This window comes from Littorina saxatilis, linkage group LG5 (assembly GCF_037325665.1).
Source record: "Littorina saxatilis isolate snail1 linkage group LG5, US_GU_Lsax_2.0, whole genome shotgun sequence".
In the NCBI taxonomy this organism is placed as follows: Eukaryota; Metazoa; Mollusca; class Gastropoda; order Littorinimorpha; family Littorinidae; genus Littorina; species Littorina saxatilis.
In genome coordinates, this window is record NC_090249.1 from 21,817,432 (window position 1) to 21,830,395 (window position 12,964).

At 39.2% G+C, this 12,964-nt stretch overlaps 1 protein-coding gene across 2 annotated transcripts in view; it reads left to right on the forward strand.

Annotated features, from left to right (window-relative positions):
* Positions 1-12,964, forward strand: part of LOC138966554 (HBS1-like protein) — a 52,542-nt gene that overhangs the window by 10,076 nt on the left and 29,502 nt on the right. The window contains exons 3-6 of one of the 2 annotated variants that reach the window (XM_070338824.1): positions 111-266; positions 689-823; positions 2,436-2,486; positions 3,066-5,786. In XM_070338824.1, the coding sequence (XP_070194925.1) occupies positions 111-266; positions 689-823; positions 2,436-2,486; positions 3,066-4,861 (2,138 nt within the window). In that variant the 3' untranslated portion in view covers positions 4,862-5,786. Of the gene's footprint in view, positions 1-110; positions 267-688; positions 824-2,435; positions 2,487-3,065; positions 5,787-12,964 lie in introns of those variants that run through there. The other variant, XM_070338825.1, reaches the window with a different exon arrangement.

Genomic DNA, 12,964 nt, shown 5'->3' on the forward strand with positions numbered 1-12,964 from the left:
TCGCCCGACTGGCAAGTTAAAAATTTGGGAGTTGGCCATCCCTCTAAGGACTTGCCAAAAGTTGCAAGCTTGCATTCTTTCAATACACTTGTTTGACTGTTGTAATCTAGCGGCCCAGTTTACTTACAACCGAGACCGAGATCTCAGCCTGTCCAACTACATGCAGGATGAGATTCCAGAGGAGACAGAGATGGAAATGGAGCCAGAGGCAGAGCAGGAAGCGACAGGGGCAGCTGCAGGGACCGGGCTCACAGATGTCCAGAAAGGTTGGAGTTTTTAACTTCAGTGCCAAGTTGCCTTGAAGAAGCTTGAAAAGGCAGACAGTAGTGTGTACCTGCATGCAAGTGCCTTTGCAATGGATATCAGTCATAACAATTAATTTTTGTACTTTTAGTTTTTCAGGTTTTTTGTTGTTGTGCATGTGCAAATTACTGACAACTTTTGCGTAACCAATCTGGTCAGACTAATTTCAGACACTCTTTGCAATTAATTGGTGTAGGAGCATAAACATGAATTTCAAGTATGATCTGAATAGTTTCTCAATGATTATGTGACTACACAGATTCTGTATTTTGTGACATTTGGACTCATATTTGAGTATTTTTTTGTGTTAGCAATTTTGTGGGTAACAAAAGCAGGAGACAGAATTTTTAACGCTTTAAGATTATTAACCATGTTTCCCTTACAGCGCGACTGCAGAGTTGTGTTGAGGAGGTTCACAGCATCATGGGCGACACTGTTCCAGAGGCTATGGTGAGTGAGACCATCCTGCGACACGACTTCAACCTGGAGGCTACGCTCAATGAACTCTTGGCTCGCAAAGGTATAGTCATATTAGTAAATAGCTTTTTATACTGCAAGTCCCACAAATAGCTTCAATCTCTTTACAATGACATTCCCAGAAACATAAATAAAAACTACAAAAGCCTAGGAATCACAGAACAAACGCAAAGTCAATTAACGTAGCACACAAAGTACCAAATCCATTGCGACCACGCTTGAAAGCGACCACCTGCCCGCAACGACCACCCCAAACGATCCCCGACAACATTTTTTTCTGATATAATTTGCCTTCCCATAGCGACCACCTGTCTATAACGACAACTTTTGATCGATCTAATGGGTGGTCGGTTTGACTGTATATTGCAAAAACACCACACAATTGGGATTAAAAAGGAAAATTGATAGCCATGCTATATGTGTTTGAGAACATATTAAGAACTACAGTGGAATACCTTTTTGACTTTTCCATGATTTTCTCTTCATCAAGTCTGTAAATTTGAAGACCCCTGTGGCTTCCAAGACCTAATCTTCTCAGATTGGGGACTTAACTACTAAAATTGCAATCTTATTCACAGTCATGGGCCTAATGGAGTTTTCCATGGGAGCCCTTTAATAATAGGATCTTGCGGCGGAACTTCGATTGCGGTTGTTGTTTGTTATTCGGTTTCATGTCCAGTATCACTGGTCTCATGCAGTCTTTTTACATTTAGTCAAGTTTTGACTAAATGTTTTAACGTAGGGGGGGAATCGAGACGAGGGTGTGGTGTATGTGTGTGTGCGTGTGTGTGTGTGTGTGTAGAGCGATTCCGACTAAACTGCTGGACCAATCTTTATGAAATTTGACATGAGAGTTCCTGGGAATGATATCCATGGACGTTTTTTTCTTTTTTTCGATAAATGTCTTTGATGACGTCATATCCGGCTTTTTGTAAAAGTTGAGGCGACACTGTCACACCCTCATTTTTCAATCAAATTGATTGAAATTTTGGCCAAGCAATCTTCGACGAAGGTATTGCATTTTAGCTTGGTGGCTTAAAAATTAATTAATGACTTTGGTCATTAAAAATCTGAAAATTGTAAAAAAAAAGAAATAATTATAAAACGATCCAAATTTACGTTCATCTTATTCTTTATCATGTTCTGATTCTAAAAACATATAAATATGTTATATTTGGATTAAAAACAAGCTCTGAAAATTAAAAATATAAAAATCATCATCAAAATTAACTTTCCGAAGTCGATTTAAAAACAATTTCATCTTATTCCTTGTCGGTTCCTGATTCTAAAAACATATAGATATGATATGTTTGGATTAAAAACACGCTCAGAAAGTTAAAACGAAGAGAGGTACGGTAAAGCGTGCTATGAAGCACAGCGCTACCGCGTCAAACAGGCTCGTCACTTTCACTGCCTTTTGCACTAGCGGCGGACTACGTTCAGTTTCATTCTGTGAGTTCCACAGCTTGACTAAATGTAGTAATTTCGCCTTACGCGACTTGTTTAATTTGTGTTGTCTCAGACTTTTTACTTTTCTTTTAGAATTTGTACGTGATTTAAAGGTGAATTAACCATGGCTTCAGATGCAACGAGTATTATCTCTTTTTTATGGTCATGCCAATGACATTGCTAAATTAGTCTTTTGTTGAACACAGATGCCCCAAAGTCACAGCGAACGCCAAAGAAGAGGAAGGATCGAACACAAGGTACCATTCATTTGGTTAGGATTTAATATTAGTAAAAATCCAAAAACAAATGGACTGCCAACGTTCTAATTGTTTTGTCAATAATTAAACATTCCAACAATATAGTACATACCTTTCTTGTTTTTTGATTAATAATAGTAATACTAATACAGAGGCAGCAGTAAGTGAGAACTCTTTCGGACATGTTCAAGTCTTATTTTTAGTTATATTCAGATGCATAACTGACGGAAATAGATCAGAAGAGTTTTTTTGTGGTTTTTTTTGTGTGACTTTAGTTAAATTTATCTACATGTCACTCAACCTGTGGTGGTAATCTGCTCGTATAAACTGAAAATCTGCACATTATTTATCAAGGTGTTTAGGCGTTTGAGAATTGTTGGAAAGGTTTTTGTGTCATTTGAGTTGCATTGTCTTTGTGTTTTTGCTCTGTTAGTGTTTTTCAGCCATTCTAAAAAAATGCCCCCTTGTCTTTTTTGTTTCATGGTCTGCTGCTGATGATTTGCTCCCTCCTGCAACCCACACCTTTTCTTGTTGCCATGACAATGTCTGTGCTCCTAACTACGGCTCTTGTAAGGTAAGGCGATGACACAAACCTTGAGGACTTATTGTCCGAGATAGACGCTTTAGATCAGCAGGAATCTGTTTTTATGGCAACTGGTTGTAGGGTGAGGTTTGGTGTTGCAGCCTCACCACCGTCGACAATTTTGGTGCCGAAAAAGAGTGGCAGCGGGTTGAGTAGTGATAAATCATCACCTGCTTTTTCCGCTAACTCACCCAGTAGTGTTACAGCAGGTCTGTCCTTGTCGGAAATGATGAAATTGTCCATTAATCACAAAACTTCTGGGCGGTTGAGGAATATTTCGGTTGGGTCTGATTATAGCAGTTCTGATGTGGACAGTTTGGCTTCATCGTCTCCTCAGCAGACTAGTGGCTTGCTGAGTGGGAAGTCTTTGATGGAATTGATACAGCAGCAGAAAACTTCAGAGGCAGTTGCGATTAATGTGTCACGGGAGGTTCAAAAACAGAAAAAAGATACTGGTTTGAACTTGTCAGACTTGATTAACATGCAGAGAAAAGCAGGCTCTCCTCAGCCACACAGTGAGAAGTCATCAGCTGAAGATGGAAATACAGCAAGCTCAGGGTTGTCCCTTAGTGAACTAATTGCAGGACAGAATAAGCAGCCAACAGCAGTTGAGTCATCAGAAACTTATGCAACATTGAATCAAAGTTCAGGAAAGAAGTCAAATTCTGGTTTGTCTTTGAGTGAATTGATAGTTACACAGGACCAACAGTCATCTTCTACTCCTTCGTCATCATCACAAGCACAGGAAAAAGTTGGACTGTCTCTAACAGACTTGGTGAATCGTCATAGCAGTCAAAAATCATCAGGCCCTTCTGTTCAGTTTAGCAATACTGGTGTGAAAAGCAAGGACACAATACAAGGACTCTCACTTTCAGAACTTATGAAAAACAAGTCAGATCCAGAAAAGAAATCTAGTTTTCAGCCAAAGTCTTCTCAGTCGTTCAGTGCTGGATTTTCGCTGACAGACATGGCAAAACGTCACACCAGCGTTCAGCCAGGTGTGCAAGGAACTACAGCTGATGACAAGAAGGGACCACAGGCTGGCCTGTCTTTATCAGATCTCATCAAACAGCGACAAGGAGAAAACGCCAAACCAACAGTGCCGTCTGACTTGGGAAAACTGCAGAGTACAGGGGATGAGACCAAAAAACGAGCACCACCAATCGCCCCTGAAAAGCTTCAGGCAGCAAATGTAGCTGGTCCCAACACCAATCCAGGAAAAGGCGGCGCATGTTTAGCAGACAATCTTAAACATTCTCTAGTCTTGAGAGATGGACATCAACTCATAGACACAGAGGAAGAAGGGAAAGGGGATGTTGGTTTATCTTTGACGGACTGTCTCAAGAAACCCGTGAGTGTCCGATCTGCACACAAACCCAAAAGACAAGAGTCAGAGTCGCTCACTGAAGAAATGGACGAAGAGTTTGTCGTTTCATCAGAGAAATCTATAGACATGGACATGGATTTCATCACCCCAGTGACAGTGGACCCAGCAATGAAGAAACCACCATCTTTATTTGCTCGATGCATCTGCCTGCGCCTGCAGCTAGTGCCAGGACTTAAAAGATATTTGAAGACTGCTTCCAAGTCTACGCAGCATCATGCCAGGTTTCCCAAATTCCAGTTTCAGCGCCAGACAAGGAAACTGGTCACTTTGACTGAAGCTCCGTTGCATAATGTAGTGCCTTTTGACTTTTCCACGCCTTCCCCTGACGATGTGGTGAAAGTGCGACAGAGAGCTGCCTTCACTCGCACCGGTCAGCAAGTGGAACTGGAAGAGGGAAAAATTTAGCTTTGTATAAAACTTCATCTGAAGGTCATATTAACTGGTAATTACTTCATTTTACTGGTCAAAATCTTCAAATACCAAAAAGGAAGTCAGACTTACCTGTTTCTAGTACTTTGTTGATTGTTTGACAGCAGTGTTGTTGCCAGGCCTCGGTCTTCGGTCTCTGACGCATTCCTTTGTGATTTGACGCATTGGACCTAGCCTTGTCCTCGCAAAGTTTATGAACAATTAAAACTAGGAAGCGACATCAAAGCAATGCCAAAGGACTTGAAACAGGTTCAGAGTAAGAAGGATAGGGAAAAACGCGAATAGCCTGAAAATGTTGCACAAAAAAAAGTTGCAACAAAGTTGAAAAAAACAATTGCAACAAAGGTGCAAAGTAACTTGCAAAAAAGTTGCAAACACATATAATCTAATAATTGTTTCGCTATTTTCGCTGTGTCCGGTAAATAGGTATGGCGGTACAATTTGGACCTATTCACTATTGTTTTTTTAAAGCCAGGACATTTGGACCTATTGTTTTTTTTAGGGAGGTCCAAATGACCTATTGTCTTCTTAGGCTGGCAACAACACTGTGACAGGATTTTCCCCGTAAAAGAAGCCGGAGTTGTTGCATTCTTGGACTTGTTAAGTTGTTTTGGCTATTCAGCATGACAGAGTGACAGATTTTTGTGAGAGTTTGATTTAAAGCATTGTTAAGAAATACCAGTTTACAAACTGTTGCGATAGCTGCTTCAACCTTGAATTATGCTATGACCTTTTTTAGCAAGAAGGAACTGGAATGGATGACGGTTTAAAGTTTGATATTAGTTTTATTTCAATATCTGTGTAGGAGCCTGTCATGTGGCGAAAGTGACAATGACATACACAGAGCAAAAGAAAAAACATTTCCATATTTTTCCATTGGCAGCTGGTGTTTCTCTTTTCCCTTTTATATTTAGTCAAGTTTTGACTAAATATTTTAACATCGAGGGGGAATCGAAACGAGGGTCGTGGTGTATGTGCGTGTGTGTGTGTGCGTGTGTGTGTGTGTGTGTAGAGCGATTCAGACTAAACTACTGGACCGATCTTTATGAAATTTGACATGAGAGTTCCTGGGTATGAAATCCCCGAACGTTTTTTTCATTTTTTTGATAAATGTCTTTGATGACGTCATATCCGGCTTTTCGTGAAAGTTGAGGCGGCACTGTCACGCTCTCATTTTTCAACCAAATTGGTTGAAATTTTGGTCAAGTAATCTTCGACGAAGCCCGGGGTTCGGTATTGCATTTCAGCTTGGTGGCTTAAAAATTAATTAATGACTTTGGTCATTAAAAATCTGAAAATTGTAAAAAAAAATAAAAATTTATAAAACGGTCCAAATTTACGTTTATCTTATTCTCCATCATTTGCTGATTCCAAAAACATATAAATATGTTATATTCGGATTAAAAACAAGCTCTGAAAATTAAATATATAAAAATTATTATCAAAATTAAATTGTCCAAATCAATTTAAAAACACTTTCATCTTATTCCTTGTCGGTTCCTGATTCCAAAAACATATAGATATGATATGTTTGGATTAAAAACACGCTCAGAAAGTTAAAACAAAGAGAGGTACAGAAAAGCGTGCTATCCTTCTTAGCGCAACTACTACCCCGCTCTTCTTGTCAATTTCACTGCCTTTGCCATGAGCAGTGGACTGACGATGCTACGAGTATACGCTCTTGCTGAAAAATGGCAGCTACTTGACTAAATATTGTATTTTCGCCTTACGCGACTTGTTTATAAATAATTTTTGTAATACATTGTATAGTTTTGGGAAGAAGGGAAGCAGAGAAGAAGAGTTTCTCTTGACTTTGTTTTGTCTGAAGTTCTCCTTGGAAAATATTACAGTCGAACCTGCCATAACAACCATCCCAAAGTACCCCGACCGGTTTTACTATACAAACCTGGGAACCCATACGATTTTGTCATATTTTCTTCGCATGATTGTCTAGTATACGATCAGTACGGTCAGTGGACTGAAAATACGACAAGAACAATTCCTAGACTACCTTTCTTCACAAGCGCATGCCAAAGCCGATCCAGTATTTTGACACATGATTACAGTTTTTGTCAGTAAACATTGAAAGAAGCATTTCTTTTAAATGTATTGGTAAACTTAATTAACAGTGCGACGGACGCGTGTGAAGCATGTTTGAATCATGGATGTTCAAATGTTGTGCGGAGTACGCTCAATTCCCGCAGTGGGGCACTGCGGTTATGAAATTAAAGGCCCCTCCTGTTTTTGGAACCGCAGGAGCTTTCTAGTTTGCTGTTAGGCAGATTTTTGGTTCCTCTTTCCTGTCATGCTCTCTTTTTCTTCATGAATTCTTTTCTTTTTTCTGCCTTCTTGCTCATCCACCTGTATTTTTTCCAAAAATCTCTTCTCTTGCCGCTTGTCTCGCGATTCATGTATAGTTTAATCTGTTAGTGTTCTGATGTAAGTCCAGCAGTAGATAGGTTAAGCCTATTTTAACATACTGGAAACTGGTAATCTTCCAGTAGGTATTAATTTAGTTTTACTAAAGCCTGCTGGGACACAAGTAATGGGTTAGTGCATTTGTAAACAGGAATCGCTTGACAAGTGGCCCCCTTCATCCCCCCCTTCCTCGTCCTGATATGGCTCTGCGTAGTCGGCTGGACGTTAAGCAACAAATAAACAAACAAACAAAGTACGCTCAATTTTTCTTAAAATACACCAAGTTTGTTTGAGAATACTCCAAGTGCAAAACAGGGGTTCCCAGGTCTGACTATTTTATTCACTTTTCCATAGCGACCACATGTCTAACATGACTGTGGGATGTCAGTTTTGGTCCCAGCTGACTGTTTCAACTTGTCTTAGACGACCACTCATTGTCTTTTTCTTCTTTTACTGTACCATCATTCCTGTGTAAATTGCGAAGAGTTGTAGACCACAGTCTTTCCTTAGACCGCTAACGGTACCGGTCTCTTCCGAGTGCATTGAGGGTTGATGCAGTGGTGGAACTTGGTCGCAAGCCACCTATACTGTATTGAAAAGGGTAAATTATGTGAAGTAGGCCGGGGCTTACTGCAATGTAATTGTCTAACTTGATCTAATTATGTCCTTGAGGTATGCTTCTCCTCATCTTTCATAATAAATTATCCCCGCAACACCCTCCTCAGTTCTCTTGACACACTCCTTGGCTGTTAATGTCTGAAGACACTACCCTGAGTAGCCACCGGCGGCATTGTTTGGTTGTGACAATAATCTCGGGTAGCTGTGGGCAGTGGAGCATGGCACAGATTATGCAAGATTTATTAGCTGTATCCTGCTAAGCGTGAACAGTATAAGATGTTTGGTGGCTTGTTGACAGACCAGCTTTTTTGTTGGTCCAAGGGGACCATATCGTCTTTTGTTTCATCTTTATCGACCAAGGCCGAAGGCCGCAGTTGATAAATATGAGACAAAAGGCGATATGCTCCCCGAGGACCAACAACAAAATGCTGGTCTGACGACAAGCCACCAAACATCGTTTTTGTCATCATTTTGGTTGTGCAACAAAATGCACAATAACCCACAGGGAGACACATTTTTAGAATCCAACTCTGGGCCACAAAGCATCGTCACAGTAGCTTGAGATAACACGTCAACCTTGTATGTGACGTCAATCGTAGCTTGTTGACGCTTTTCTTCCAGTCTGAAAATGTACAGAGCTGCGATCATACGTGTGAGTTCAGTAAGTGTTGAGCATATTTCTTTTCTTTTTAAGTGTTTATGACTTTTTGTTGTGGATTTTGCGATTACAGAGATAAGTTGCAAATTGACCATGAGTCGCCGCGGTAATTATCAACATTGATTGGGTCTTTAAGAGTGAATGCTTACAATCGTTGTCCTCGGAAACACAAATCCAAAGCCGCGATGGTTCCACACATCAAACAATCAGCCTGATTGGCTTTTACTTTGACAATCCACGTTTCACCTGAAAGCTCAAACCCATTCACCACCTCGATTTATTGCATGGGGAACATGAGATTTATTTCCCAGGTGTTTGTGAATGAAAACTCGTGAAAATGATGACAATGTTAATTATTGCCGTTTATATTAACAACAACAAAATAAAGTGCACAAGCCCGTCTTTTTAGTGACCATCTGCCCGCTACACTTGTGGATTAGAGTGAAAACAAAACTGAAAACTAAATACAGACTAGTTATTTTCATTTCTCTCAAACAGGATGACTTTGTTATGGGTCTTATTGTCATGTAATTTGCACGCAATCAATTTGTAGTAGAAATTTCTTTTTCCCGGAAAAGCTCTGTAAACTGTTTTCACTTTCATTGAAAGTGAGCTTGGAGTTTGGCCAAAACCCCGGGGATTCTGTCAATAACGAGCACCTGGCTATAAGAACCTCTTTTCGATGGTCCCTTGCGTGGTTGTTATTGACAGGTTCGACTGTAGTACAATTATGCAGAAAACATTTGTTATACTGGGTAATTGTTTTCAACATGACATTAACTTTCCTTTTTTTGCTGTGGATCAAATATTTTTTTGTTGAACCTGGTCTTTCTTTGTCATGTATGATGCAAAACTGTTACTTCTTTGTTGGCAACTATAACTTTCCTTCAGTGCTTTTTACAGGAAGAAGTTATGAAATGAGATTGTTATGCAAAATCAAAAGTGTTTTATTTAATTTTTTTTACTCACCTGAGTAATCAGGAGAATCTTAGTAATGAGCAGTGTTTGACCGGCGGTATGCAAAAAACCCTTTATTTTGAGGTTTTCTCGAATGTTTTATCCAACTAGAGCCACCAAATTTCACACACTGGTAGGTTTTGATAATCGTCAAAGAGGGAAAAAACATGGTGTCAACTTTCAACGTCACCGTGGGGTCATGTTCGCGGTCAAGAAATGAACATTTTCCATTTTCTCAAACATTTTTAGGAAATATCTTTGAAACACAGTTCCAGGGTTTGGTTAAGTTTTATTAATCCTTGTCAAATTTCAAGGTTACAGAGGGTCATGTTCGGGTCAAAATATAGAAAATTTAAATTTTCTCAAATGTTTTTGAAAAAGGTTTGAAACTTTATACACTTTCACGATTTGATAACCCATGTCAAATTTCAAGGTCACAGAGGGGTCAATTTTTTTTTTAAAATGAAGCATTGTTTTGTTCATGATTTTGAAGCTAGATCTTTAAAACTGTACACCCTGTTAGCTTTTGGTGACCTCCTGACTTGACCCAAGTCTGCTTGATTCTCATCAAGTTTCAAGGTCACATAGAGGTTTCTTTTTCTTCTTCGTTCATGGGCTGAAACTCCCACATTCACTCATGTTTTGCACAAGTGGGTTCTTACGTGTATGACCGTTTTTACCCTGCCATTCAGGCAGCAATACGCCACTTTTTGGGAAAGCATGCTGGGAATTTGTGTGTCTATAACCCACCGAACTCTGACATGGATTACAGGATCTTTACCTTGCACACTTAGTCTTGTGCTTGCGTGTACACATGAAGGAGGATGAGGCACTAGCAGGTCTGCACATAAGTTGACCTGGGAGATCAGAAAAATCTCCACCCTTAACCCACCAGGCGCGGCCAGGATTTGAACCCCTGACCCTCAGCATAGTAGGCCGATGTCTTATCCACGAGGTATCATAGGGGTTTAGTTCAGGTTAACAAAAAATGAAGACATCATTTTCTTCAATGTTTTTAGAGCAATATCTTTGTAACTTCACTCATTTCAAGGGTTTAATGACCGCTAATCATAGAGCTAGAGCAGCGGATGATTTGTATCTTATGTATATTGCACCTAACGAAGGCAAGTCGCGTAAGCATTTACTTTTCTTGGGCTGTGTGTAATTCTTGTCTTGTATTTTTCTTTTGTTTTTTGGTGCCACATTCCACGTATAATTTATGGATCTGTGCATGAAAAGTTAAATGTGAAACTGGCATTGAATGTTTGAATGAGTTTGATCTTTTTCTCTTCTCAAAGAAACTGTACATCTTCGATGTGTTTTTGTTTTTTTTAAGTTGTGTAGGTATTGGGTGTATGCTTGGCAGCTATTTTATAGGTATATCTAATAAGTATGTGTATATGGCAGCAGTTGTGTGTCTAATAAAGTGCCTTTTTTGTGGGTACAGTAAATATGTTCATCTTTTTCCCCATGTTACAACAAATCAAAGATCTCTGTCATCAAATTCAGTTCTTTTGGGATGTCTCTCTTTCACCCAGAATTTACTAAGTAACTAGATCTCGGATCAAAAAAAGGTTTGTTTTTACATTTAGTCAAGTTTTGACAAAATGTTTTAACATAGAGGGGGGAATCGAGATGAGGGTCGTGGTGTATGTGTGTGTGTGTGTGTGTGTCTGTCTGTCTGTCTGTCTGTCTGTCTGTCTGTGTGTGTGTGTAGAGCGATTCAGACTAAACTACTGGGCCGATCTTTATGAAATTTGACATGAGAGTTCCTGGGTATGATATTCCCGGACGTTTTTTTCATTTTTTCGATAAATACCTTTGATGACGTCATATCCGGCTTTTTGTAAAAGTTGAGGCGGCACTGTCACACCCTCATTTTTCAATTAAATTGATTGAAATTTTGGCAAAGCAATCTTCGACGAAGGCCGGGGTTTGGTATTGCATTTCAGCTTGGTGGCTTAAAAACTAATGAGTGAGTTTGGTCATTAAAAATCTGAAAATTGTAATTAAAATTATTTTTTTATTAAACGATCCAAAAACAATTTCATCTTATTCTTCGTCATATTCTGATTCCAAAAACATATACATATGTTATATTTGGATTAATAACAAGCTCTGAAAATTAAAAATATAAAAATTATGATCAAAATTAAATTTCCGAAATCGTTTTAAAAACTATTTCATCTTATTCCTTGTCGGTTCCTGATTCCAAAAACATATAGATATGATATGTTTGGATTAAAAACACGCTCAGAAAGTTAAAACGAAGAGAGGTACAGTAAAGCGTGCTATGAAGCACAGCGCAATCGCTACCGCGCCAAACAGGCTCGTCACTTTCACTGCCTTTTGCACTAGCGGCGGACTACGTTCAGTTTCATTCTGTGAGTTCCACAGCTTGACTAAATGTAGTAATTTCGCCTTACGCGACTTGTTTTAGTTTTGCCTGAATACTCTTCTGTCTCTGACTTAATACAGATGGCTTCAATGAGAATTATAAAAGTGTTATCATAAAATTCACAAGTACCATTCACAATTTTATGTATTTGCTCGTAATATAGGTAATGTTAGTTGTGAGACATGATTCCACATGCTGCTCATTTCAGATTTGAGCCTTTTAGTGAAGAAGAAAAACTGCACAAATATTGGGGCACGAATGGTTTGGATGACAGTCGAACCCACTTAAAACGAACACGCTAGTTACGAATTTTGACTTATAACGTATTAGTTTTAAGTTCCCAACTGGATACCTCTTTCTTCATGCTTAAAAAAAATGCTTGAAACGAATTCTTTGTAACGAATTTATGCTTATAACGAGCACTTTTTGGATTCGCAAGCACGCATAATGTCTGTAATTTACTCACGCTTATGACGAAATCTTTAAACTCGTCCCGAGATCGACATATCATGGGAATTTGAGAAGTTTGAATACATGTGTCAAAGTCTTCCCTTGCGTCGACTGCTTGAACCATTGCTCAACCGATCACTGAATAAAGTTAAACTGATTACACTGTACTCACAAAACAATTTCAAATTTAGAATCAAAGTGATTGATAGCTCAGACACTGAACATGAATGACTGACTGACGTTTATTTCCTTCGCGAATACCAAAAACGAAACATCACAATGTTTTGAACGGAAGCCATTGCCAAAAAATATAGATGCCAGAGTGGTTTCCCTTGGACAAGGGAAACCACACTCTCAACGTTTGCGTTCGCCGGTTCGCGATAGTTTATCAGTCAGTCAGTGCTTTCGATTTGGATTTGAACATCATGTTGCAACCAACAAAAAAAACTAAATTGGCCAAGGTTTGCTACCCGTCACCAAGGTAAGTGATATTCCGAACAAATGATAGGAACACCGCGAATGTGGACAGTGTCAGTGTGTGTGTGTGTGACCAAAAACGTAACAACTGGATGAAACATCT